The 25,655-nt window shown below is 42.0% G+C and overlaps 3 protein-coding genes across 4 annotated transcripts in view; 2 read left to right on the top strand and 1 right to left on the bottom strand.

Moving 5' to 3' along the window:
• Positions 1 to 620: 620 nt before the first annotated feature.
• Positions 621 to 13,687, top strand: ankfy1 (ankyrin repeat and FYVE domain containing 1). Of its 2 annotated transcripts, none has more exons than XM_020085663.2 (25): positions 621 to 707; positions 2,747 to 2,957; positions 3,396 to 3,514; positions 3,742 to 3,877; positions 4,000 to 4,123; positions 4,628 to 4,777; positions 4,908 to 5,073; positions 5,296 to 5,500; positions 5,606 to 5,674; positions 5,883 to 6,085; positions 6,181 to 6,278; positions 6,885 to 7,086; positions 7,235 to 7,333; positions 7,449 to 7,602; positions 8,030 to 8,198; positions 8,515 to 8,633; positions 8,845 to 9,001; positions 9,723 to 9,923; positions 10,036 to 10,212; positions 10,312 to 10,459; positions 10,720 to 10,810; positions 11,389 to 11,513; positions 11,618 to 11,764; positions 11,866 to 11,956; positions 12,081 to 13,687. In XM_020085663.2, the coding sequence occupies exons 1-25, from the start codon at positions 698 to 700 to the stop codon at positions 12,211 to 12,213; spliced, it is 3,504 nt and encodes a 1,167-aa protein (XP_019941222.1). In that variant the 5' UTR covers positions 621 to 697; the 3' UTR covers positions 12,214 to 13,687. The 2 variants fall into 2 exon arrangements, with proteins under 2 accessions (XP_019941222.1, XP_019941225.1); XM_020085666.2 differs by lacking the exon at positions 621 to 707 and adding an exon at positions 900 to 1,042.
• Positions 13,688 to 16,234, bottom strand: cyb5d2 (cytochrome b5 domain containing 2). The gene is made up of 4 exons (XM_020085667.2): positions 15,884 to 16,234; positions 15,125 to 15,265; positions 14,113 to 14,299; positions 13,688 to 13,991 (listed from the first exon to the last, which is right to left on the bottom strand). Exons 1-4 carry the CDS (start codon positions 16,131 to 16,133, stop codon positions 13,817 to 13,819), a joined length of 753 nt encoding a protein of 250 aa, XP_019941226.1. The 5' UTR covers positions 16,134 to 16,234; the 3' UTR covers positions 13,688 to 13,816.
• A 59-nt stretch (positions 16,235 to 16,293) lies between these two features.
• zzef1 (zinc finger, ZZ-type with EF hand domain 1) overlaps positions 16,294 to 25,655 on the top strand; it is a 33,607-nt gene continuing 24,245 nt past the window's right edge. The window contains exons 1-15 of the mRNA XM_020085660.2: positions 16,294 to 16,840; positions 17,401 to 17,545; positions 17,663 to 17,857; positions 18,034 to 18,217; positions 18,345 to 18,544; positions 21,038 to 21,248; positions 21,401 to 21,517; positions 22,614 to 22,792; positions 23,471 to 23,569; positions 23,664 to 23,755; positions 23,851 to 23,996; positions 24,242 to 24,347; positions 24,862 to 25,080; positions 25,197 to 25,288; positions 25,403 to 25,623. Coding sequence (XP_019941219.2) covers positions 16,427 to 16,840; positions 17,401 to 17,545; positions 17,663 to 17,857; positions 18,034 to 18,217; positions 18,345 to 18,544; positions 21,038 to 21,248; positions 21,401 to 21,517; positions 22,614 to 22,792; positions 23,471 to 23,569; positions 23,664 to 23,755; positions 23,851 to 23,996; positions 24,242 to 24,347; positions 24,862 to 25,080; positions 25,197 to 25,288; positions 25,403 to 25,623 — 2,620 coding nt within the window. The 5' untranslated portion in view covers positions 16,294 to 16,426. The remainder of the gene's footprint in view (positions 16,841 to 17,400; positions 17,546 to 17,662; positions 17,858 to 18,033; positions 18,218 to 18,344; positions 18,545 to 21,037; positions 21,249 to 21,400; positions 21,518 to 22,613; positions 22,793 to 23,470; positions 23,570 to 23,663; positions 23,756 to 23,850; positions 23,997 to 24,241; positions 24,348 to 24,861; positions 25,081 to 25,196; positions 25,289 to 25,402; positions 25,624 to 25,655) is intronic.

Raw genomic sequence — 25,655 nt, 5'->3', positions numbered from 1 at the left:
GCTTTAAAATGGTGAAAAATCTCCATCTAAACTGCCTAACAATCAAATAAAGAGTCAAAACAGATCAAACATTCATTGGGAACTTAAGAGGGGGATGACTTATTCTGCAAAGCGGATTTTCAGCCTGCTGAGATTTGCATCCCCCATGTTCTCAGACCAGAGGAGTGTTAGATCTGTGACATCCTCAAGGTAAAGATAAACAGCCGGCACGTGAATACAACTTCATCTGCTGGTGGGAGTGTACGGGGAAGCACCTGAAGGCAGCATACGTCTCCCAGCCTTTTTGCCAGTTTGTCCTGAACATGGAACGAGTATAAATGTCCTGAATGAAACTCTGCAGCAGGACCATCACATTTTAACACAAGTACAAACCTTCCTCACATTCAGAAATATCACAAGAGGCTGAATACCTGTCACAAGAGATGTTTGTTATTGTAGGTGGCAAAAACAGTTCCCTAAGTTAGCATCGTTTCCCCCAAATATATATTTAATTCATTAACTCATATGAACAGACTGTGGACTTAATCACGCGTGTAAAACTACATCTCACGGAATAACTAAGTCAGAATAAGACAGATGTTTGGGAGCGGCTTTGTGCTGAACTGTGTTTTCGCGTGTTATTGAACGCAGCACCGCTGGCTACTATCCGCCTGTCCGTCATATCGCGATAGAGTCTCCGGAGCTAACGCTGAGCAACATGGCGGAAGGTATGAGATAGATTTTTTTCCTCACTGTTTGGTTCACTCCCTGTTCTTCTCGTGTGCTAGTTGAACTAAGGGACGGAACGAACCCGTGTCTCGGCTGTTTCATGAACCGTGTGTCGTGTGGGGCCGAAAACACGAAGCGCTGCGTTAGCTTCTCCTCCCCCAGCTCCACCGTTAGCTGTCGGATGTGCTGCTAGCTGGATTTTGGAGTTAGCCGAACCGGGCTACAGATGATATGATGAAGCTGGTCCGGTCTGCGGGGGACAGCTTGTCTTCCTGACCTCTGCTGGTTTGACACCCGAGAATATAAGAACCGGATGTTAACTTATAGTTCGCAGGTAGTGTCCACATTAGTGCTTAGCTACATGTCAACGACAAAGCTGGCATCAAACTGCACTATTAGGCAATCATTTCGCCACAACAGTGACTGCCGCTTAGTTTGTGAAGGTGTAGTTTGAGACAACCTTGACACATATATTACTGTTGTTAATCGGAAGGTAAATACTGGGCAGTGGAGGTGGCAGGTGTCACTCCCTGTCAAGTATCAGCTGCACCACCTGGCAGAGCTGCCCAGGCCGAGGGCGACACCTCTACTCGGGCCAGTACATCAGGGAGCGCCTGCTGTGTGCTCCTCCTTCAGGGAAATCTGCTTACCAGCTTCAACCCGGAGAGCAAACAGTCCGCCAACCTGTGGTGCAATAGTGTGTGTGTGTGCCTTCTCCATATCACTGAGCCTTTACGTCAATGAAAAAACATGAATGTCTTCTTCAAACCTTCTGCTGCAATGTCTGGATTCTATGACTTGTAGTAAATTTCCACGGTGTTTTCTTGTGTGTTCTGTGTTTGATAAGGACTTACTACATTGGTTAAGGCTGAAAGAGACTAGATCATGTTCACAAGTCCTGAAGTTTTGTTTTGATCTGTGGGAAATCTTAAATGAAATTTTAAGAAGATATTATTTTTGCAGAACATTTGTTTTGCAGCCTGATAATCCTGCAAAAATAAATGTGGATAAGAACATTAAATACGCTGTCCAGTGGCTGGTCCGTTAGTCCCTAAGCGGCTGCTCAAGCATACCACCCTTCCTGTGTTGAGCTGATCAGGAGGTTTTTTTCTTCTCTGGACCTCATGACCAGTAGCAGTGCCAGTAACGGTTTACAAGGGAGGACACAGTAACGTGCCGCCTCAGCGTTCTTTCTTCACTTTAACTTTACTGGTTTAAAGGAAGGAAATGGGCCTCAGTTCAAATCTGAGTACTCTCGACTGAGACATGACTCAAACATCCATAGAAGGTCTTTTTTTTCAGTTTGAGGAACTGGGAAAGGTTTGTCCAAACAAAACTACTTGGACTACTTTTGTAGACAGGTTTTAAGATTCAGAGACTGCTGAAATTCTACTGCTTCTGCTCAACCTTGGTCACATGGGAAAGTGACTTAAAAAAGAAATAATGTCTCAAGCCAAATTTCTCAAACCACCAGTAGGTGCGACTCTAACTCACCAGCTTCATCCTGTAGTATAACAAACAAAAGTCATCTTTAATCAGCAGTCTTTTTTTTTGTGTAGACTGGAGCCAATATACACAATATGACCTCTGACAGGTCGGCAGCTTATCATAAGGGACGACATACAAAGACAAACAACCCTTCACACTGGCATTCACATCTACAGTCAATTTAGAGTGTCTGATCAACTGAACTCCAATCTGCATGTGTTTGGACTGTGGGAGGAAGCCTGAGTACCCGCAGAAAACCCACAAGGACACGGGTAGAACATGCAAACTCCACACAGAAAGACCCCATATGGACCGGCGTGGGGCTAACTGCACCACAGCCATCTTTGAAAGCAAACAGTGTAAAATCAATACCAAACACTATCCAGTGAATGTACTTTGGACTAGCCCCTTAAATTTTAGGCGAAAAGTGCTTCAAAGAGTTCAGTTCTAACCTGTGTTCAGAAATAGGTCTTTTTAAACTTTATTTTTTCTTCGATCTCTGCGTCACGTTTTCTCCTCTGTCTGTTTCCTTCACCTTGATGTGGGGCAGAGGAGGTGGCCAAGCTGCAGAAGCACCTGGCCCTGCTCAGGCAGGAGTATGTGAAGATGCAACAGAAGCTGGCTGACACAGAGAGGCGCTGTGCTGTGCTTGCTGCTCAGGGTTCTGGTCAGGGCTCCCCCAGCCCTGCAGCAGCAGCAGACACCTTCATTAGTCGTCTGCTGGACATCGTGGCCGACCTCTATCAGCAGGAACATTACAGGTGAGGTTCATGCATGGAATGGATAGTTACACATTTACAAAATCTAGCTATATGCAAATGGTAAATAGTTTTGCATCTGGTGTGTTGTGTGATTAAAAACCAACTATCCTGCTTCATTATTGTAGTTTTATGTTTTTAGTTTTGCATTTATTGTTTTTTTTTTTGTATTTAAAATGTATTTAATTCAAATTTGACAAAGGTTAGTGTCTTTTTTCAGATTGTATTCTTTTTTAAAAATAAATGTAATTGCACTGCTTTCTCTTTTACAATGAAATTGATTGTCTATACTTTTCTATTCCATTCTATTCTTGATGGTTTTGCTGTTGAGTGTTCTAATCAAGGCAACATTTTGATTCTTGATATATTCATCGATGTTAGTTTCTTTATTTTTTAACCTCAGGATTATTGATATATCTTGGTTCCTCATTTGTTTTGCAGTGATCTGAAAGTGAAAGTTGCAGGGGAAACGCTTAGTGCCCATAAGTTTGTTTTGGCTGCTCGCAGTGATGTCTGGAGTCTGGCTAATCTCACCTCCACCTCTGAGCTGGACCTATCAGGTGAGGAAACCCCTGTGACACCACTGTGTTAAAAGAGTAGCTTAATTTAGAATGAAAATCCATCCATTTTGGATAAAGTAATAAATGGATGGTTATTTTGCAGTGTGTCAAAATGATTGTGCTGCTAAGTCCAGTGTTAGAAATGTGTTATCAGCCAGTATTCATAGCATGTTTGTAAACGATCACTCTATGTAAACCTCTAATTTTATGATATAAATATTTCCCAGACTGTAAGCCTGAGGTTGCCATGGCAATGTTGCGCTGGGCTTACACTGATGAGTTGGAACTCAGTGAGGATGATGCCTTTCTTATTGACCTGATGAAGCTGGCTAACCGCTTCCAGCTACAGCTGCTTCGAGAGAGGTCAGCAAGTACACTGCCTTTTTTCCTTGCTGTTAGTGGCAGCAGTGACGCAGCAGAACGTTTTGAAGAGTACCACATGTGGCTTAATGGCCTGAAAAACATTTGTTTTTCCATTGGGACAGGTGTGAAAAAGGCGTGATGTCCTCTGTGAATGTCAGGAACTGCATTCGCTTCTACCAGACAGCTGAGGAACTAAACGCCACCACGCTGATGAACTACTGTGGGGAGATCATAGCCAGTCACTGGGTGAGTACCTTAAGTGTTTGTTCACAGCTGACTGGACTTTGGTGTTTTCATGTGCTTGTGGAATAGATGAACAGTCTGTATTGTTTTTCAGTGATGTATTACCAAACCATATTAGATTGAAAGTCGTCTTAATTATATGATCATTTACCTGTATTATGGTTTTCAAGAGTCCTGAGGCATGAAGACAAATATGCCACCTTGAACCATTGTTTACTTCTTTTAGATTCATCAGAGATACTTGCATTTTGCCTCACCAGTTTTTGTTACATCACCATTTATGATACAATAAAGCCAGACCTTGACAACTTACAACGTTTATTTTTATGACTTTGGTGAAGAAAATGGGTGTTAGCTGACATCAATCTTTGACACCTCCAGTCTAATTTTTTCTCTCCGTTTTATAACGTTTCCTTAGGTAACACTTGCTGATGTTTTCCACCACAGGCTAATTCAAAGCTGATTCTTTATTGTGTTCCATTGAACGTTTCCATTTTTATTTGTCAGGATGATCTAAGAAAAGAAGATTTCAGCACCATGAGTGCCCAACTTCTATATAAGATGATCAAATCTAAAACAGAGTATCCTCTCCACAAAGCCATCAAAGTTGAGCGGGAAGATGTGGTCTTTCTCTATCTTATTGAGATGGACCCGCAGGTCAGTTCACCACGATCTCTTAAATGTTCTTTTGTATGTTACAATGTAAGCAGTGAGGAACATTCAATCTTTGTCACTATGCTATAAGCAGGTTTAATATTTAGTTTTTTATGTTTCCTCTTGTTTTCAGCTCCCTGGCAAGCTAAATGAATTAGACAACAATGGTGATCTGGCATTAGACCTGGCACTCTCTCGTAAATTGGAAAGTATTGCCACCACTCTGGTTAACAACAAAGCTGATGTGGATATGGTGGACCAGAGTGGCTGGAGCCTCTTGCATAAGGCCATCCAAAGAGGTGCGGGGTCACTATTTCACTCATCCATGTGTGTTTCTTGTAAAAAAATAATGTGCAAAATAAACCTTGGAAGATACCCTCTTCATCAAATGCTTAAATAAACTGTTTCTGTGAAGAACCACTCCACTCTTTTCAGTACTGTTTCTGTATAGAAAGTAACTCCAGAGATAATACATGTAAGCAGAGTTTCATTTTTTATAACCATTTTCTTTCATTTTCCAGGTGATGAATTTGCAGCAATCTTCCTGATTCGCCACTCAGCTCAGGTGAATGCAGCCACAGTGGGGGCCGTGGAAACCCCACTTCATCTGGTCTGTTCTTTTAGCCCCAAGAAACATTCTGTGGAAGTAATGAGTGGCATGGCACGAATCGCAGAGGCTCTGCTCAAGACCGGAGCCAACCCCAACATGCAGAACAGCAAGGGCAGGTGTGTCATTGGGCTCTTGGCTTATGAGCTTTGATGGATCGCGGAGGAGGCCAACTGCCTCGCAGTATCATGATGCTTCAACCTTTTTCCTTTTGTTGTTTTCAGGACTCCGTTACATGAAGCTGTTGCATCAGGGAATGAGCCAGTGTTCAGCCAGTTACTAGATTGCAAACAGTGAGTTACGTTATGTGCAATTTCTTAATTTGACCTTAATTACAAGATAAACTTAATCTTTTTCTTCTACTCTTTGCCATGTCAAATAAGAGTAGACAACAAATGTAACCTACTCATACAGGCAATGTCATATCATGTCACCCTGGTGTTTATTTACCTCCAAAGATTATCCTGTGTGTTACCTGATGTTATCTATCCATCTTGTTAGGCTTGACCTCGAACTCAAGGACCATGAAGGCAGCACAGCTCTGTGGCTGGCCTTGCAGTATATCACCGTGTCTTCAGACCCATCAGTAAATCCATTTGAGGACGATGCACCAGTAGTAAATGGCACCTCATTTGACGAGAATAGCTTTGCAGCACAGCTCATCCAGAGAGGGAGCAACCCTGATGCACCTGACACTACCACAGGTGCTTTTTAATAATTTTACCGCAGCAATATTTGTCTGAATCTAATGGTGCATTTTGACTTTCAAAACATTTTCATCTTCATCTCGTCTCTGTAGAAAACTGCCTCATGCAGAGAGCAGCACGGGCAGGCAACGAGGCAGCTACTCTTTTCCTAGCTACTCATGGAGCGAAGGTCAACCATGTCAACAAATGGGTACGTATGAATTAAGCAGCATTGACATACATACATATTTTTCATTTCTGCGTCATGCCAAAATATTTGGCCCATTTCTTTCAGAGATAAAAATAGAAAAAGAAGACACACACAATTTTAAAGAAATCTCAAATCAATTAATCACACACAAAACGTTTACTATAAATCTGTAATAAGGCTCATATCTATATTTGACCCAAAAAATATATTTTTTGTTACTCCAGATTACTGGCTAATTATATGTTTGATATATAAACAGGCAGTGTAGTGTGCTGGTAGTATGTCCTTTTTAACAGAGTGAAATTCTGACCTTTCATTACTGTGTCCACTGGCCAATGTTTATAAGGTCAGACGAAAGTGTTAAACAAAGATGTCACCTTAGATATATTTTACAGATGGCAGGAGAAAATTACAGAAGGTGAAAGCTTTTAGTGGGACATTAAATCAGTATCATGCAGTGGATTCCTGTCAAAAATCTGAAATGACTGAATCTGAAAATTCAAATCTGACTTTTTATGCCTGCAGGCCTTAATCCTAAATCATAAAATGAAAGGGAAATTATTTTGTACTACTAATAAAAAGTCTTATTAATATCTCTTTTTTCAGGGTGAGAGCCCGCTTCATACAGCATGTCGCTGTGGCCTGGCAAGCCTGACAGCAGAGCTGCTCCAGCAGGGAGCCAACCCCAACCTACAGACACAAAAGGCTCTGCCTGACGACACCCATGGCGTAGCGACACAGACCCCTCTCCACATGGCCATTGCTCACAACCACCCAGATGTGGTCTCTGTCATCCTTGAGCAAAAAGGTCAGTACATGTTACATAAATCTTAACAGCCGTAACTAAGATGTAAAAGTAATGGGTGCAATAAGCTATTTTTGCATTATCACCAAGGTACTCAAACTTACCAAAATGTTTCTTTTAATTCTCCCTATATTTACTGCATCTACTACAGCCAATGCACTTCATGCCACCAACAACTTCCAGATCATTCCAGACTTCAGTCTCAAAGATTCAATGGACCAGACTGTGCTGGGCTTGGCCCTCTGGACAGGTACACAGCTCTGCACCAAACAAAACAGTTGATTGTGAATTATCAAGTCTGTCATGAGTAAGTGTGCTTGGTGATCTGTTTGTGATGTGTAACATGTATAATTTGGCTCTGTCAGGTATGCACACTATAGCAGCTCAGCTGCTGGGCTCAGGGGCTTCTATCAACGACACTATGTCCAATGGACAAACCCTGCTTCATATGGCCATTCAAAGACAGGACAGCAAGAGTGCACTCTTCCTTCTTGAACATCAGGCTGACATCAATGTGAGGTAATACCTTGGTGATGCTGCAGTTAGGAATCTGTACAATGATGGGTTATGACTGTTATGAGCATTATAAACCTTCATTAGTCTGGTGACAGCAGAGGAAAGGAAAGGGAGCATGATCCGGAATGACGCAAACTGCTGTCATTTGCTATTGATGGTCTATGCATGCACCCCCACTCAGGGTCCCCCTGCCCTTGTTTTTTGCTTTTATTTTGTTATTTGAACTGGATTCAGTAAGACTTCAGCAATAGTGTTCAGTAGTAACAAAAACAAGATTGGACCCAAAATACAGTAGTTTCATAGAAATGTGTTTATTTCAAAAGACTTCTTTATTTTATGTTTATCATCTGCCAGTTAACTTTGAAATGAGTGTTTTTCAATTGTCATATATTTTTCTGTATCTTTTGTTTTGTCTTTCCTCTATGACTAGAACTCAAGAGGGACAAACAGCACTACAGTTGGCCATTAGTAACCAGCTGCCACTGGTGGTAGATGCCATTTGCACAAGAGGAGCTGATATGTCAGTGGTGGATGACAAAGGGGACCCTCCACTGTGGCTGGCTCTTGAGAACGGCCTGGAAGATATTGCATCCACACTGGTGAGACAAATTCATACACAACCAATTGAGAAATAATACTACGCTTTTCATTCATTCTTGATGTGTTCTCAGTTGTAAACCAAAACTTAATTCAATACCTTTTAGTGAGATAACCTCTGGAATAGCTATAAAGAATATAAGTTTGATTTAGGAATAATTTATCCAAAAAGGGGAAACAAATATATAATTACCATTGCATTGAGTGATGCAAGAGTATTAGATGTATAAAAAGACATGTTTTGTAGGTGTAATAATATTTGAGAAACAGTCATTCTTTCACATTTTGACTGTTTTGTTTCCTGTATGTCCCACTTAGGTCCGCCATGGCTGCGATGCAACTAGTTGGAGCACAGGGCCCTCTGGCTGCCAGCAGACTCTCCTGCACAGAGCTGTTGATGAGAACAATGAGGTGTCTGCTTGCTTCCTCATTCGCAGGTCTGCAAACTCTACTTCGTGTTATACTACTAGATACCGTGGATGCACATATCTGCAGAGTCTATGAATCTTTTCAATATGGACCAATTATATTATTTTAAGATTTTTTTTTAAATATTACCAAATAAAATATGGTGTCTTTGTAAGCTTGATGTAATGACATATTTGTATCTAAGTGTCTTTACTTATTCTCTATGTGATATGTCTACAGCGGGTGTGACGTGAACAGCCCCAGGAAGCCAGGGCCAAATGGGGAAGGAGACGAAGAAGCCAGAGATGGGCAAACGCCCCTCCATCTAGCGAGCACTTGGGGATTGGAGGAGGTGGTGCAGTGCCTTCTAGAGTTTGGAGCTAATGTTAACACCCAGGTCAGTCCCATCACATCAGAGGGTCCATTACTCTCTGATGAGAATATGAGGGATCTCTATTAACTTGACTCAATATTTTGATGTTACTCGTCCTATGTGAGCATTACAGTGGCATATTAGATTTTTCCATGACTTAATAACATACATTTCTAATCCTTTTCTGAGTTTATTCTTTTTAAACACCCAATGCTTTACTTATGAAAACGTTTTTCTATTATTCACAAAAAGATGGTTATATTAAAGGTTATTTTATCACTGGAATGATGATGATAATTAAACATTGAAATGGTATTCATTCAAAGATTGTTTAATGGAGGGCTGAGGAATTTTGTTCTTCACAATCAGTATTTTTGTTACAAATACTCACTGGTACAAAAATCATCAATATTGGCTCATGGTTTCACAATCGCCCATCCCTAGATAGTGCTTATACTTTTTCCTGCTACAAAAATTATCTACTAATTCCAGAAGTCTTAATCTGCCTGTATGTGGAATGCATATCTCTAGAACCATTCATCTCATCAGACAGCATTGAAAACTCTCCAGTTTTATAGACTGAGTCCAGCAGGTCACTTTCACAGTTTCAGAAAGAAAGCTACAACCAGCATTACCACAGGCTAAGCAAACAACCAATTTACAACGGCCATTGCACCAGTCAAGGAAATGATAGATTACGAAGTGAGCTATAATCATGCTCTTTTTCTCACTGTCACTTTACCAGGATGCAGAGGGTAGAGCTCCTGTCCATGCTGCCATTAGCAGCCAGCACAACGTCATCATCCAGCTCCTCATCTCCCATCCAGACATTCGTCTTAACATTCGCGACCGTCAAGGAATGACCCCCTTCGCCTGCGCCATGACGCACAAGAACAATAAGGCAGCAGAGGCTATCCTCAAGAGGGAGCCAGGTGCTGCTGAACAGGTAGCACAGACTTAAATGCACCAGTTTGTCTTCATCTTCAGTATTACTGTTGCACCAATGAAAATTCTGTACAGTTACAGTACTGATCTCTCAAACCTCTGTTTCCATACAGGTGGATAACAAAGGCCGTAATTTTCTACACGTGGCTGTGCAAAATTCAGATATCGAAAGTGTCTTGTTCCTCATCAGCGTCCAAGCCAATGTCAACTCCAGGGTTCAGGATGCAGCCAAACTCACCCCTCTCCACCTCGCTGTCCAGGCTGGATCTGAGATCATTGTCCGCAACCTGGTAGACTTGTTGCTCCTCTGCATCTCCCATTCATGCCAGTTTAAGTGTTAAAGAAAGAGTGGTGTATGTGATGCTGTTTTTATTTTTCTCTTTTTCTAGTTGCTTGCTGGAGCAAAAGTAAATGAGTTGACAAAACACAGGCAGACAGCATTACACCTGGCCGCCCAACAGGACCTGGCCACTATTTGTTCTGTGTTGATCGAGAATGGAGTAGACTTTGCTGCTGAGGATGAAAATGGAAATAATGGTACCTTATATCATTTTATTTTTATTATAACTTGATCTGGGATACGTTTATTAAACAAATACCATTTAAATTGACACATTTCCGATATAAATAATAAGCTCAGTCTCTCTTTCACCTCTATTGTTGAGGAGAATCAGTATATTGTTTTCACCTGAGTAGTCATTGTTTCAGTTAGAGTAGTACATTATATTATTTCCCATCCACCTTCATCCTTGTAAAGAACATTTTATTTATTTCTCTGTTTTTCCTGCTCTTTCCAGCTCTGCATCTGGCTGTGATGCAAGGCCGCCTTAATAATGTGAGAACCCTACTCACAGAGTCCAACGTTGATGCTGAGGCCTTTAATCTCAGGTACACTTTCCTGATTAAATTACTGGAGTGTTATTTAATCATTTGGGAAATAAGCTAATTTAAGTGGTAACACCGCAAAAAAATAGATTGCGGTTTTTAAAGATAAGGGCGATAGCAAATTGCTCTCTCTCTCTCGACCGCTGACTGGCAGACACACACACAGCTGACATTTCTGACCCGCTACAGTTTAAACATTGATTTGTTTGAAATGACTGCCACAATATCAACACTGATCACTTAAATCTTTCTTCATAGCTGTGCGCATTCAATTTAGCTCGTCTCTCGTGCTCACAAACTCACGACCTATGCAGTCACACACACAAACTGTGTCATTGGACACATGTAATCTCAGACTGGGTAAAAACAACAGCATTTGGAAACTTAGACAATGTATGGAGAGCCGGAGGAGATGGAGTGGAGCGTTCAGTTTGGCTTCAGTTGGCATTGCGACTGATAGAGACAATGCACAGTGCAAAGAGTGGATGCTTAACATGCAATAAAAACTAAGAGCATAACAAATAACCTTCTGTGGTCTATAGTGTCAACGTATGTCTCCTTTTTATCTTATGCCTACTTAGGGGTCAGTCACCGATGCACGTATTAGGCCATTATGGGAAAGAAAATGCTGCCGCCATTTTCGAGTTGTTCCTGGAGTGTATGCCTGAATACCCTCTGGACAAACCAGATAATGAAGGGAACACAGGTACTGTAGATTTAATTATCTCTTTTGTTAACTTTATATATGTTTCACAATAAAACCAGTACTACGCCTGTCACAAAATGAGAATGGTCTATGTGTTATTGCAGTTCTGCTCCTGGCCTACATGAAAGGAAATGCAAATCTGTGCCGTGCCATTGTGAGGGCTGGGGCTCGACTGGGCATCAACAATAATCAGGGCATCAACATTTTCAACTACCAAGTTGCAACCAAACAGTTGCTCTTTCGCCTTCTAGGTTAGTTTTTACACTTCATCATATTTCAGAGATTCTCCGCACATGAAGATATGCTCTGATACCAGTTATTATAACTAGACTTTTTATTTTTTATCTTTTAGATATGCTGTCCAAAGAGCCCCCATGGTGTGATGGGTCAAACTGTTATGAATGTGTTGCCAAGTTTGGTGTAACAACACGGAAACATCACTGGTTAGTAATGTTTTTTTTCTATAAATGTTTCAATCATTTTACTCATTTGCATTTAGTGTCAAACTATATGATTAATCCTGCGTCTCTTGACACTTGTCCACTTGTCTTTGACTGTTAATTCCAGCCGCCACTGTGGGCGCCTGTTGTGTCACAAGTGCTCTATAAAGGAGATACCCATCATCAAGTTCGACCTGAACAAGCCAGTGAGGGTGTGTGACATCTGCTTTGATGTCCTAACTCTGGGTGGGGTATCGTAATGTATTGGCCTGGATATCCTCCATCCTCTGACACTGGCCATGCCAGGCCCAACTCGGCACAGTTTTTCAGGCACACCAGGACAAGGGACATCAGTAGCAGGACAAACTAACAAGAGATTCCTGGACATGGACCATAGCCTTTATACTCTTCCAGTCTATGAAAAACTATTAATGTTCTAGAGGGACGTTCAATTTGAAAGTGAAACATTGTCTTTTTGTTTCTGTTTTGATCAAAGTATCTTAAAGATGATATAAGCAGCTCCTCCAGCTCAGTGACAGCTGGACAGAATTTGTTAATCATTTTCCCAAGCTAAATAATGTGTTTGTACCGATGACCTCTCATTATTACAAGCAGGTAACTGCTGTACAATTCAATCATGAATGATCAAATCAATTCAGAGGAGTGGTTGTCCTCTTCTCTCTTGGTATAGCCTCCTTCATGATGTGTGACCAAAAAAAATCACTGCTACCAAATGAATATTAACCTTCATTTAAGAGCTGAGGCTGCTGTCCACCAAGTGACTGAACCAACAGCATGTACTCTGCAAACTGTCATTCACTCTTCTGTCAGCCCAATTCTGTTTTTACTGAATGAAGTGGGACAGGCAAGGAGGATTTAAAAGACTAGCGCCTCATTTCATTTTTTAAATGAGCATCATGTCCAAATGAGATCTAATCTATTTAGTCATTTTCAGAATTATAACGTTGACATTGTCTTATTTTACCACTAGAGTTGATAGATGGCATAAATGGGCAACAGAGGAAATTGTTAACGAAATGATGATAGTTTTTTCCATGATTGGTTCATACTGTCTTGTGTGATAAATTAAAATTAAGTAGAAATGCTTAATTCTTGACAAGGCACTTTGGGAAAAAAACAAAATTATCTTGACAACCCTCCTCATTACTTAGAAAAATGCCTAATATGCCTGTGACTGTCAGTTAAGTTGTAGTTTTTTCTGTGTCATAGTCATCATCTAAAATGATATCTGAGAATCAGTCACCAAAAACTACATTCCATTTTTGACCTGCCAGGAGATCGTCGTAGGAAGTTGCGATCATAGTCCCCACGATGTTGCCTCAAGTCAAGTTGTCTTGACCCATTACATTGAACGCGTCTTAATTTCTAAGCCTAACGGGTGCACTTTATCAACATCACATGACATTTCTGATCATTGGGGAGAATGTGGCCAAGCGGGGCAGCCGGGTAGTGGGGCCTCTTTAAGTATTGTTAAATTGTACAGATAAATGTGTGATATTTTTGACCACTACAACTGTTTTGTACTTAAATGCAGTTTGTGCTTGTCATTGTGACAAACCTAAATCTTGCCTCTGTTAATCTTTTATGCACATTGTTTAATCTTTTATGCACATTGTATTGTATCTGTATGCTCAGATATCTAGTCTGTCTCTTCCTGGTGTATCCTTTTAGAAAAAGGGAGGACAACTTTACATAAAGGTCATCAAAAACAAATGCATTGAGAATTCTTCATTCCAACTCTTAGTTATGTGCGTTACAATTATAGGTCCCCATGTTTTCCTGAGTTTTGTGCAACTAAATAACAGGCTTTGACTAGGTCCATTTTCTAGGTTGGCTAAGAGGTTAAAATTCTCCGACAGCACATGATTCAGCATCTGGAGGGCAGCCTTCATATTTCTGCAGGTTGGGGTCTTCCTCTGCTGCAGAGTGGTCCTCCACACAGACGCAGCGAACACCAGTGGATCCTGCAGAGAAGAGCTTCCGTGGGACACCCGTCCAGTCTCTTACCACTCCACCACTGAAGAGAAAAAACGAATCAGGCCTAATGGAAACCCATAATGTAGCTACTGTAAGACATCACAAAATTACAGTTGTGCCTGTGGGTGTTAATATTTGATTAAGCCAGAACTATCTTATACCTCTTAGTGGAGCACCAGACTCTTCCTCCCCTGGCAGGGCTCCACTCTGAATTGCATGCTGGGAAATGTAGCATCTCAGCATCAGACTGGGCCTTCATTCGCTGGCCTTCCGCTAGTGATGCTTCTACCTGCAACAAGGCCTGTGTTGGCTCTCCAGTCTCTCTGTAGAACCGGCCGATTACCACCCCTGAAATTCAAATTGGGAGAGGGTCAATTTAACACATCCACGATTGGAAGATGCAAGACTGCAGTCTTGCTGTATTTTCACAAAGTTAAGGTCAAGGTTAGAGATCTGAGGTTTAATACTGAGACCTATGGTGAAGAGCAGAGCAAGACAAATTAACCAAGTTTTGAAAAAACTCAGAAAGTAGTTCTAAATGACACATCTCCCTGCCCAAACTGTCCAACATGAAACAAATTCAAATATTATGTATTTGTGTTTTTTTTTGTATATTATATTTTGATACAAACTAATGCTATTGCCAATATTTTGCTTTTCTTTAACATATGTTGAAATAAAATATGTTATCTGTGGCGACCTGTGATGGAATAGGCAGGAGTAGTGATGTGATCAATCTACTGTCAACACCAAACAAAGATGTAGCACATTCTTTGTATGCTCATGCTTGGGTATACAAAGCATGAGTATTTCTTAAAAACAATCCTAGTAAATTTAGTAAAAGTCATTATGTGCGAAGGGGAAAAAGCAGCATGAAGAATGGTTTGAAGCTGTATCAGAGAGATGGGGTCTCCAGGACCATGAGCAGAACACCAATCGCCTGATGTAGTACTGTTGAGTAATCCTTAAAGGACACAGATTGTGTTTTTATTGCAAGTCGTAATAGTGTTAAACTTTATACAATGTGCTGACCAAGGGAAAATTCTGTATTAATGCAGAACTGAACCAGATCTTTAAAGCTGCTTTACAGGTAAACTGTGACTGACTTTGTTTTTGTAAAAATGTGTGTGTGTCCTAACGAAGAATTATAATAGCAGGTGGAGCATTGCATACCCACAGTCTGGTAGTCCCTCTGATAGAAGGCCAGCCAGTCATACAGGGCCACCACTTGCAGGGGGGAGAGACTAGACACATCATCTGTCAGGCCGCTTTCTGTGAAGTCTCCAGTGATGAAGGCCAGAGAGGCGTCTCTGCCTGAAACACAGACAAACACAGAGTACAGTGCAGTATGGAGGATACTAATGCACAATAGCTGCTCTTATTAGAGCAGAATTTATATTCCTGATTTAGGTTATGGACTTTGGAAACAGACATCTGGCAATGTTTATCCAAAAGTTGAAATATATATTGTAGTTAAATACTGAAAGGATACAAAAGCACTCACACACAAATCTGTTCAATGATAGCTGCTGAGAATGTCCGAGAATGTCTGCACACCAGAATAATGGTGTATACACTTATTTGTTTATACGTACACCCATAAACTTATTTGTCATTTCTCCCAGATAGGCAATGATTCAGGCACAGACCCTTCAACTAGAGACACCATACATCTGGGTCACCTTACAGGTCATGTGACTTCCCAAACAACAATAATAATGTATACAACTCACAAACATCAACTGAGAGCTGAGGTTTAATACTGAGATCTGTGTTTAAATACTGAGGTCTGAGGTTTAATATTTAGATCTAAGGTTTTATATTGTGATCTGAGATTTAATATTGAGGTCTGAGGTTTAATATTGAGATTTGTGGTTTAATACTGAGATCTAACACGTTGTGGACACTGTAGGAGAAGAAGTGAGGAGTCACCTGCCATAAAGTGATAGGCACCACCGGGTCCATAGTGCTTGTGTCCCTTGCTGACATCAAACACCTGCCCCATGATGGCCAGGTACAGGCCCTTGCTGCCTTGCTCTCCGTCGTACAGCGACAGTTCATGTCTGCTGAGGAGCCGCACAGTAATCGTCTGCGGTGATCCCGGTTTAACGGACCCATCGCGGGGAACCAACAACACAGCCACCAACACAGACACAACCACAACAACAACACAAGCGAGCATGCTGATCCAGCGAGTCCGCTTCCATCCACTGACATCACATCACGTCCTTCCGCTGAGCAGCAGACACAGACGAGCGCTTCCGCGAACCGGAAGCCGCTGCGCGTGCGCAGATGAAGCACGCAGAGGACGTTTTCCGGCAGGATGACGTACGGTGCGTCAATGCGGTAGTAGTGGACGGTGGAGTTTTCGCTGTAGGTGAGTGTTGGAGAGGTCTGCCCGGCGCTAGCGTCCTGAAACTGACACCCAACGGTCCGCAGGGATTCTCGGGGCCGCCCTAGGTCGGTGAAAGAGCCATGGGGAACGCGGAGAGCGGCTGCGGCGGAGGCAGCGGCGACGAGGAGGACGTGGAGACGGAGAGCCCCGGCTTCGCGGAAGACAGTCCGGCCTCTGCGGCCACTGGCGGCGGTGTCGGAGGCGGCGGAGGCTCCGCGTCTGGAAGGAGCGGAAGGGGACCGAACAGCCTGCCCGTGCCGACCGACGGACCACCCAACCCCGGGGTCCTCCTGGAACAAGTGAAGCTGAGAGAAGCGGCGGCCCGTATCAGCGACTCCGGGGTCGCCATTCACGAGTCGGTGCTAGCCGGGAACGAGGGTGTCCTGGTGCGGTGGCTGGAGGACCGGCTCAACCGAGGAGAGGAGTCCGTCAACGTGGAGCAGTTCTGTGAGGTGTTGGAGACCAGGGACGCCCCCAGAGATGAATGTGAAGAGGTACAATCGAGACATGGCTCTCATACGTGCTGTGAAATGATTCTGTGTCCCACTGATGGCTGCTTTAATGCCCATGTACGAAGAGCGAGAAGTAAACAAGATTGTGTGGTGAGGTCACGAGAGGGCCAGACATGATCCATAACACAGACTGATGTGTAATCCTAACGAAAGGAGAGAACTGAGCTGTCATCGTGTCTCCTCTGCTGGACACGTTTATTGTCACTTCAGCTTTGGCCTCTTTGGGCACAACACGCTGCTTTGTGGTCTGTTGTCCGACATGTGCTGTTTGACTAAAGGTTGTAGATGAATGGGTTAACTAATGAATGTGAGCTTTAGTCTGTCTGGCATTGTGTGGGCACACATGGAATGCTGTGCTATAAATTACTGCACACTACACTGTATCAATCAAAATGTCCAACACACTTACAATTTAACCTAATAATGGTAATAGAGTTAGGGCATATTGTGTGCCTCATGACTTAAAGACACAGATCGTTGGCCATTTTTGTGTAAGAGACATATCCTTACAGATTGTTTGTGATGTTTGTCCCCCGTATCAGGCTTTTGGACAGTTCGATGCAGAGGGAGATGGGGTGGTGGACGTCGAGGGCATGCTGATTGCTCTGAAGAACTCCAATGGAGCTAATCTACAGGGAGAGCTGAGTCATGTGATAAGACAGCTACAGGCATGCTCTCTAACCCCAGGTATGAGATATGATTTCTTTACAGGGAGATCAAGGCCAACCTCATTTGGATAGACACAATGCAGATGAGCTAACCACAGAAACGAACATCTCCTCTTTTCTTGTATTGTTTCCACAGGTTTTGTTGACATATTCTCCAAAACCAAAGACCGGTTAGGGGCACATGCTTCTAAGATCCTTAAGTTTCTACACAGGAATCGTATTCCCAGCAGTGCCATTCCTTTCCCTTTATTAGAGGGCTACAATAGTATCTGCACCATGAGGTCCAGTGTGGTCCAGGACTTCTTGGAATTCCTCTTGCAAAAGGAGAAAGGTGAACACCACAGATGGGCATGAAAAAGGACCTGCTTGTTCTGAATAGAATTTCTGAATGTTCTCTTGTGTACTTTAAGCATGTTGAAACAGGACATTCATGTAGAGCAGTGCAGCCGATTCCCTTTGCTGCACAGCTTTGAGACAGTTATCCAAATCTGTATTTGTTTCTTTCAGATTTAGATATTCAATACAGAGCAGAGCTCGACCGTGATCCAGAGGTTGACAAAGTCAAGGTGGTCACACAGTGCTACAGCACAATAGAAGCTTCATCTAATGTTGCTGACATCTACAAGATGACAAATGGAGAGACTGCATCTTTCTGGCAATCAGACGGCAGTGCACGCTCACACTGGATTCGGTAATGTTTGACTCAATATTTTGCCGCTGACTGTCACATGTGGTTGACCCTTGATTCATGGAGGTTCTGACCTACATGTGGATCATTAAATTGAAGGTTGAAACCCATCTCTTTTTCTGTTTTCCAGATTGAAAATGAAGCCAGATGTGGTATTGAGACGTCTGGCTATTGCTGTAGCCTCCAATGACCACAGCTACATGCCTCAGCTGGTCTCAGTTGCTGTGGGGAAAAACCGGCGTTCCCTGCAGGAAATCAGAGATATCCGAATCCCCAGCAATGTCACAGGCTACGTAGCTCTCCTCGAGAATGCAAACATCACACACCCCTGTGAGTCACATTCTTCTAATCTGTCTGCTTTGATGTGTTTTTTTTGTTTTTTTAAATCTTGGGCTTGTGTGTTCCTTCACTGATGCTTGCGGAGAAATTTTCATTCTCATTTGCTGCCCTCTAGTAAAGGCTGAGCATGATGTCAGCTACAGAGGAGCAACATGTTGTTCGTAGGTAGTTGAGTGGATAAATACCTCACTTTTGGATCAATGTTTAAGCTGCTATCCGACTAGCTCCTAAAGTACCATCTGTAAAGCCAATAGGCCACACGCCTGCTTATTAGAAGCTAGAGGGACTAGATTAAAACCAACAAGTGGATGTGACTGAGTAAACATAACATCAAGTTAGAATCAGATGCAGCTGTGACCAAGAACTGAGAAAAATTGCAGACGTTTAACGGTTCAGTGTGTAAGATTTAGGTGAAAGAGATCTTTAGCAGAGATTGAATATGAAATTATCCTAGTGATGTTTTCACTGATGTGTTTCATCTTAATTGTATGAATTGTTTTCTTTACCATAGAATGAACCTTTATATCTAAAAACCTTATATTTACATGGAGCGGGGTCCTCTCTGTGGAGGCCACCATGTTTTATTCTGTCGTCCAAACTGGACAAACTAAAACTTTACCACAGGTTCTCTTTCATGTTTGGAAGGGGAGGGTGAGATGAGGGGTATTCAGCTGCAAAATCCAACTTCATCTCTAGATGTTACTAAATTCTAAACATTGTACCTTTAAATGATAGTGATTTTAAAATCAGTCCTGTGGTTTTTAGATCTAACTAAGGCCGATCCTGTTGTTTCTCACCAAATCCATTTGACATCAATTAAGCAAGCTATCCCTGATTTCATGTGGTGAGGACAGGAACACAGGGCGAGCAGATCTCTTCTTCAGAGATGCAAATCAAGCAAAGGATTTAAGTGCCAATATCTTACTCTGTCACTCTCTCTCTCTCCAAATAAGCCCTGCTTTACCAGTAATCCCATAGTTGTCTCCATACAGAAAGATTTGAATGGAACACATTTTGCAGGCACTTAAGATTCTTCTCAGCATCTTTCCTTCAGGGCCCTGTTGATCAAAATGATCTGTTTTCCCCCCATCGCTAATATAAAACATATTCTCTCTCTTTAAAAGAAAATCTATCAAAACATTCCAAGACCTATTTGTAAGTGACACTTTGGCTAGTTTCCCTTCTTAGCCTTTTAATTTCCCAGTCCCAGTTCCAGAGTGTGGTCATTTCCAACAACTGTTTGTTGATGTTGTCACTAGTTTCACAGTATAACAGGATAAAGACTACTTAAAGGTACACTGTGTAGAATTTAGTGATATCTAGTGTTGAAATTGCATGTTACAGTTAATTACCCCTCACCTCACCCTCCATTTCCAAACATGAAAAAGAACCTGTGGTAGCTTCAGTTATCATAAAAACTCAAAAGGTGTTTAGTTTGTCCAGTCTGGACTAATGTAAATAACATGGCGGCCTCCGTAGAGAGGGTCCCCTCGATGTAAATATAAAGTATTTAAATATAAAGGGCCTTTTCTGGGGTAAAGAAAACTACAATTCATACAATTTAGATGATGTGAAAACATCATGAGGATTATTCTACATTAAATAGTTCCCTTTCACCTAAATCTTACACACTGGGCCTTTAAAAGCACAAGAAATGATGGTTAGACTCGCTGAGGAATGGTGGGATGAGGTGATTAACAGGGTCTAAACTAACACCTCTTTTACTCAAATAGTTCAAAACTTTCCACATATTAAATCTCTCCAAATCCAGGCTATCAAAAACTCTCCCCCATTGACCTCAGTCATATGTTTGTTAACCACTCTTAACTTCAAACCCATAACTTGCACACCTTCTCTAATGTTGATCATTCTCCAACAATGGCCGGTAATAACCTGTGCTCCCTAAAAATGTATCCTCGTTAAACTCTAAACCAGCGAACACTGTTGCTCTCAAAACTCTCTTTAGCTTGTTGTTTAATTCTTAAGTCTGCACAGCTGCTCTCCATCTCTGCATTTGTTACAAAGTGGCAGTGGTTTATGTGATTCTTCAATGTGCTGCAGAGGCTTCCTTCAGATGAGGGTAACTTGGTCTGTAACTGTGTCACTGACTCCACACTGCCACAAGCACTTTCCAAATGCTATTCTTATATAGAGCTTGTTTATCATTTTATGGTCTTTTTTTGTAATTTATAATAAGTGGAATTCTCCACTCATGGCTCGAGTAAAAAACTACAGGCTAAATCAGAAGCAGCTTTAGTTTCAGTTTTGTAAATGGCCACATGCTTTTTACTGCAAATTATTTCCTAGATTACAATTAGCAGATTGAAATTCATTGTTCAAAGAAGTGAACTGTTTGATTCCTGACTCCCTGAGTCTACATCTATTTTGCATCCTTCCCGGAAGATGAAGTAGTGACTGCAGCATTTTTGCACAGTCTATTCCATCAGTCCGCTATAACCACATTATCTCATCACCAAACCCCAGACATCCAAATCAACATTAAGCGGTGCCTGAGTGATGGATGTGACACACGGATTCATGGCCTGAAGACTCTCGGCTATCAGATTACCAAGAGCAAAGAGGTGTCTGTTTCTGACGCTTCGGCCATCTGGTACCTGTCTCTCCTCACCTCCTTGGTCACTGCGTCCATGGAGACGAACCCTGCACTGGCTCATACTGTCCTACAGAGCACACAGTAAGACACACTACTCATTCTTTTTTCATTTGTATGATTTAAAATAGTGTGACAGTCTTTGAGCAATATGATGTTTCAGTTCTATTGCAAGGTGTAATTTCTTTTCTGGGCAGTGCTTGAGTTCTGAGCTTTGGTTTGTTTTCTCTTCCCAGAAAAGCTTTACGGCATATGCCGCCGTTGTCCCTCACGCCGTCATCCACAGAGTTCCCCAAGTTCTTCTCTTTGAATATCCTGGAGGAGGTGGATGGATTTCTGCTCAGGATAGCTGAGTAATGACCTGCAGGCATTACACCCTCATACTCATCCATCACTGCCACACTGAGCTCATGCCACATTCAAATCAAAGTGTTGGTTGTCTCGGGCACCATCTATCGACACATTTACTTTCCATTTGATGGACCTTCAAGTGGTGGTCACGGTTTTATTCAACGATTGCAGCAACAACATGACAGAAATAATCAATTATTTATGTAATTGTAAGAAATGTAAATATTGAAATCTTTATTTTGAGTTGTTGCAGAAATGCATTTTATGACAGCGTATTAATGCAACACTGAAGAAAAAAAAATCGAAGATTTTGAGATTAATGTCATAATATTATGAGAATAAGTTGTAAATTGTAACAAGAAAAACAATCACAATATCACGAGGTTAGTACTTAAAAGTCATGAGATAAAAGTCATAATATTCTGAGAAAAAAGGATGTTCACCAGATTTCCACTTCTTGAACCAATGAGAGTGAAACTACAAAACCCCTTTTAAATAGCAACAATAGCCCTACAGTTGACCACTATCAAACATTTCCTCCTCCACGAAAGAGGCAAATTCCTCAAAGTCTGTGTGGTTCTTTCTTTAGAACAGACACAGTCTCTTGCTCAATCTTTTCATAGACGTAATACATGTTAATGTGGTGCTGATGTTACAAGAGTATTTTTGAATGCTTTTCCTGTCTCATTTTGTTAGATGCAACAGGCTGATCTTTTGATAATCCTCCTCTAACGTTACAATCTCAAGATTATTTCCCTTTAAGTGGCCCCAATACTTGAGATGAATTATGAAACCTTCCCTAACTTAACATTTTTCTCTTATGAAAACTTCAGTTTGTTTAGTTTAAAGAAATCCAAAATCCAAATTCTATTGAGAATAGCTTGTTTGCACCTTATTTTGGACCAAATTCAAATATACTGTATTTAATATGATGAAGCTGCTGGAGCATTAGAACCAAACTTTGAGTCAACAAAGTCCATAAAAAATAGGAGTAGGTTATGGATTGTTCAGTGGATTCAGTGACAAATTGCTCATGTAAGCATCGTATTAAGGTTAGCTTGAAAACAAACTTATGTGTGTTTCTTTGCTTCTGTGTAGCTGCTGTGTAAGTCCTGATGCAGAACTGACCCTCCTGGCCTTCGCTCTGGCCAGAGGGAGCGTGGCCAAAGTCCTCCAGGCCCTGTCCTGCCTCAGTGACCATTTAGAGACAGAGTACCGGGCCTCCACCCTCATCGTGTCTATGGCCTCTGTTAGGCTGAGACTACTCTACCGCAACGGTAACGTAACCGATCCTCCTTCCCTCTGTCACTCTCACTCACACACGGACAATTGAAACCATAGACTCAGGAGAGAAAGTGCTTCGCAGACATGTAGGAGATGCATTTGTGGACTATGGAGGCGAAAACTGCTATATCTGTTATGAAGCTGCAGTTCAGTAAGGTTATCATAGCCTCTTAGTTTAGGGATGGAATTATTGATGAAAAACAGTGTTATAGATGACATAAGCCGTTGTCAGACATGATCTCTGGAAAATGTCCCCACAATGGGTTCTGGACTTTCTCCGGAGTTTGCCTTTCATATATGAACAAATGCAGCAGGTGATTCTCCACTCACACACGTTCACAATAACACACAAACTGTGAGTTCAGGTGAGGGGGGGGTACAGCCTGCATGAGGCAGGACATAAGGTATGAATTCTGCTGAGGAGGTCACATGTTTTTGTTTACAGTGCTGCATGTTTGAAACATTAACACGAAGCTCACTCGGAAGGAATCCTCCTGATAATCCGCTGTTTTCTCACATAGGCTCCTTCAGACGAGTTTTCCGAGATTGTCCATAGCAACTGACTCGTACATTTGTGTTCTCACATACAGCCTCTCTGGATAATTTCAGGAGACTATCTGGAGTTCAGTGCATGTCTGATAACAGCTATAATTATTTATGATGTATTGCAGGGAAGCCCCTCCAGCTGCACCTACAGGCCTGTGATGTAAAGAGCAAAGAGGAGAAATCAGGACCAGAGAACATGCTCACAGAATCTTCAACTGGAGACGGTACAACTGAGACCAATAAAAGTAGATCTTTAGTTTTAAATACAGTATACACATGCCCCCTCTCATCTATAACTGAGTGTTTGTTCCTCCTCAGGTTTTCTCACAGAGAGCGGCAGGAAAAAAGCCAGTGTGATCCTGTCAACAGAGGACCAGAGCAACTTCCAGGTCACTCAGATGAAGATCAAAGTGAGGCTCCCTATGATTTCACAGAGTGTGTGATAACACAGACAGTGATGGAGGATTGCTGTACATAACACTTTCTCTCTGGTTTGTGTGAAAAGGTGCGAAAAGGAGCCATTGGTGCAAAATGTGGCTTTGTGTTTGCCTACAAAGATGAAGACCCCTTTGATGCAGAGAAACATTTCAAGAGGTTCAAAAAGTATGACGAGTGGGACTACACGGATTACAAAGAGTTTGTACAAGACAAGTAAGAATCCATTTGTAACTAAGTTTATGATTTTAATATGTTTTCAATTTCCAAGTTGAAATACTTATAATTGGAGAAGACGGCTATGATTGGCAAATAACAACATAGAATGGTCCAATCAAATAAGAATTTGGTGTGAGGTGGACTAGGTTTTCTTGTGTTGTGGACCCCCCTCAGCAGTGTGGGGGTCTGCCTCAGTAGTTTATGTGAATGGCTGACACACCATGCTGTCATCTGACCTGCAGTGTAAGGATTCCAGCACAGTCTGAGGACGAGCCCATTGGCTGGTTTGAGCTTGAGGAGGACTGGAACGACATAGAGATCAAGCTGCAGCAGTGTCGAGTTGCAAAGGTACACACTGCATCCAGTTAAAACTAAGATATGATTTTACTTAGTTGACTTAAATCATTTCAAACTCATTATTTGTATATCACCCCTCATGCAGTCACTTTTTAAACTACAATGGCTCTCAGTATAGTGGCACACTCATTTATATCAGTCCCCTAAACATGCCTGATTTTTTTAAATCAAGATCCATGAATTGTTCTGTGAGTAATCATTAAAAGCTTGATACTGTACATCATATATCACTTTGCTATAGGCACTACATATAATTTTGAGCTTATCCCAAAACCATCATTCTACTGTTGTAAATACTGAAAACACCATCAGATGTATATTGATATGCAGCTGAAAATAGTCTCCAACAAATGCATTATGTACAGTAAGATTAATGTCTGCTAGAAATTACAGAGCCCTGCTGAAAATGTATGATACTCCTCCTAAAAATGAGAGCATACATTTGTAAACAGGTTTTCAAAGAACACTGTCTTTATTACTAACCTCTGTTTCCTTGTCCTTCCAGTTCCTGATGGTGAAATTCCTCTGCACCAGGCAGGACTCGGCTGAGCGCCTCGGTGTGCAGTCCATCAGCTTCAGTGGCTACCTGTGCCCTGGGGCAGAGAAGCTGGGAGACCTGGACGACCTCAGTCCAGAGGGAGAGAGCATTGACCGTGATGTGGTCACTGGTCTGTGTTTACTGAACAAAACACTGTTCTTCATTCAACAGCTGACACGAGACATGGTAACTACTGATTACTGCTTGAAAGTCTTCCAACATCTTTTTCTCTCTTTAAAATGACTTGAGAGTAAATAAGATAAGCAAGCACACACTTCCTCTTTTCACATCTGACTCTGCAGGATGCCTCTCACTTCAAGCAGAAGTATCTCCTGGACTTCAGTGGTCTCAGCCTCAATCGCTTCTGGAACTTCTACAGTAAACTCAGGGAGATGTGAGTGTTAGTGATATGTGTCCAAACCTCTTTTGGATTGATCAGACCCAGTACTCGCAGACATCCAAATATATTGAGGTCTCACTTGTAATCAAGCTTATGTCTTTGTCTCAGTGAGGGTGAGGAGGTGTTGAAGAGCAGGGTTCTGCTGCTGCAGTTGATGCAGAACTGTTTTCCCATGCTACCCAACCCAGTGGAGTCCCAGGGCCCAGAGGAGAGCAGAGTGCGAGATGAAGGAGCCGCAGCAGCAGCTGGTCCATCCACGTCCAGCAGTGGAGAGCCTCTGAATGACAGTGTTCGGGCTGTGTGGGAACTCTACACTCACCTCTGCCAAAGTAAGAACCCATCAGCTTTTATGCTACTAAGA

The sequence above is a fragment of the Paralichthys olivaceus genome, chromosome 15 (assembly GCF_024713975.1).
Source record: "Paralichthys olivaceus isolate ysfri-2021 chromosome 15, ASM2471397v2, whole genome shotgun sequence".
Taxonomy (NCBI): Eukaryota; Metazoa; Chordata; class Actinopteri; order Pleuronectiformes; family Paralichthyidae; genus Paralichthys; species Paralichthys olivaceus.
Note: the sequence above shows the minus strand (reverse complement) of the source record. Positions and strands in the feature narration are given on the sequence as shown.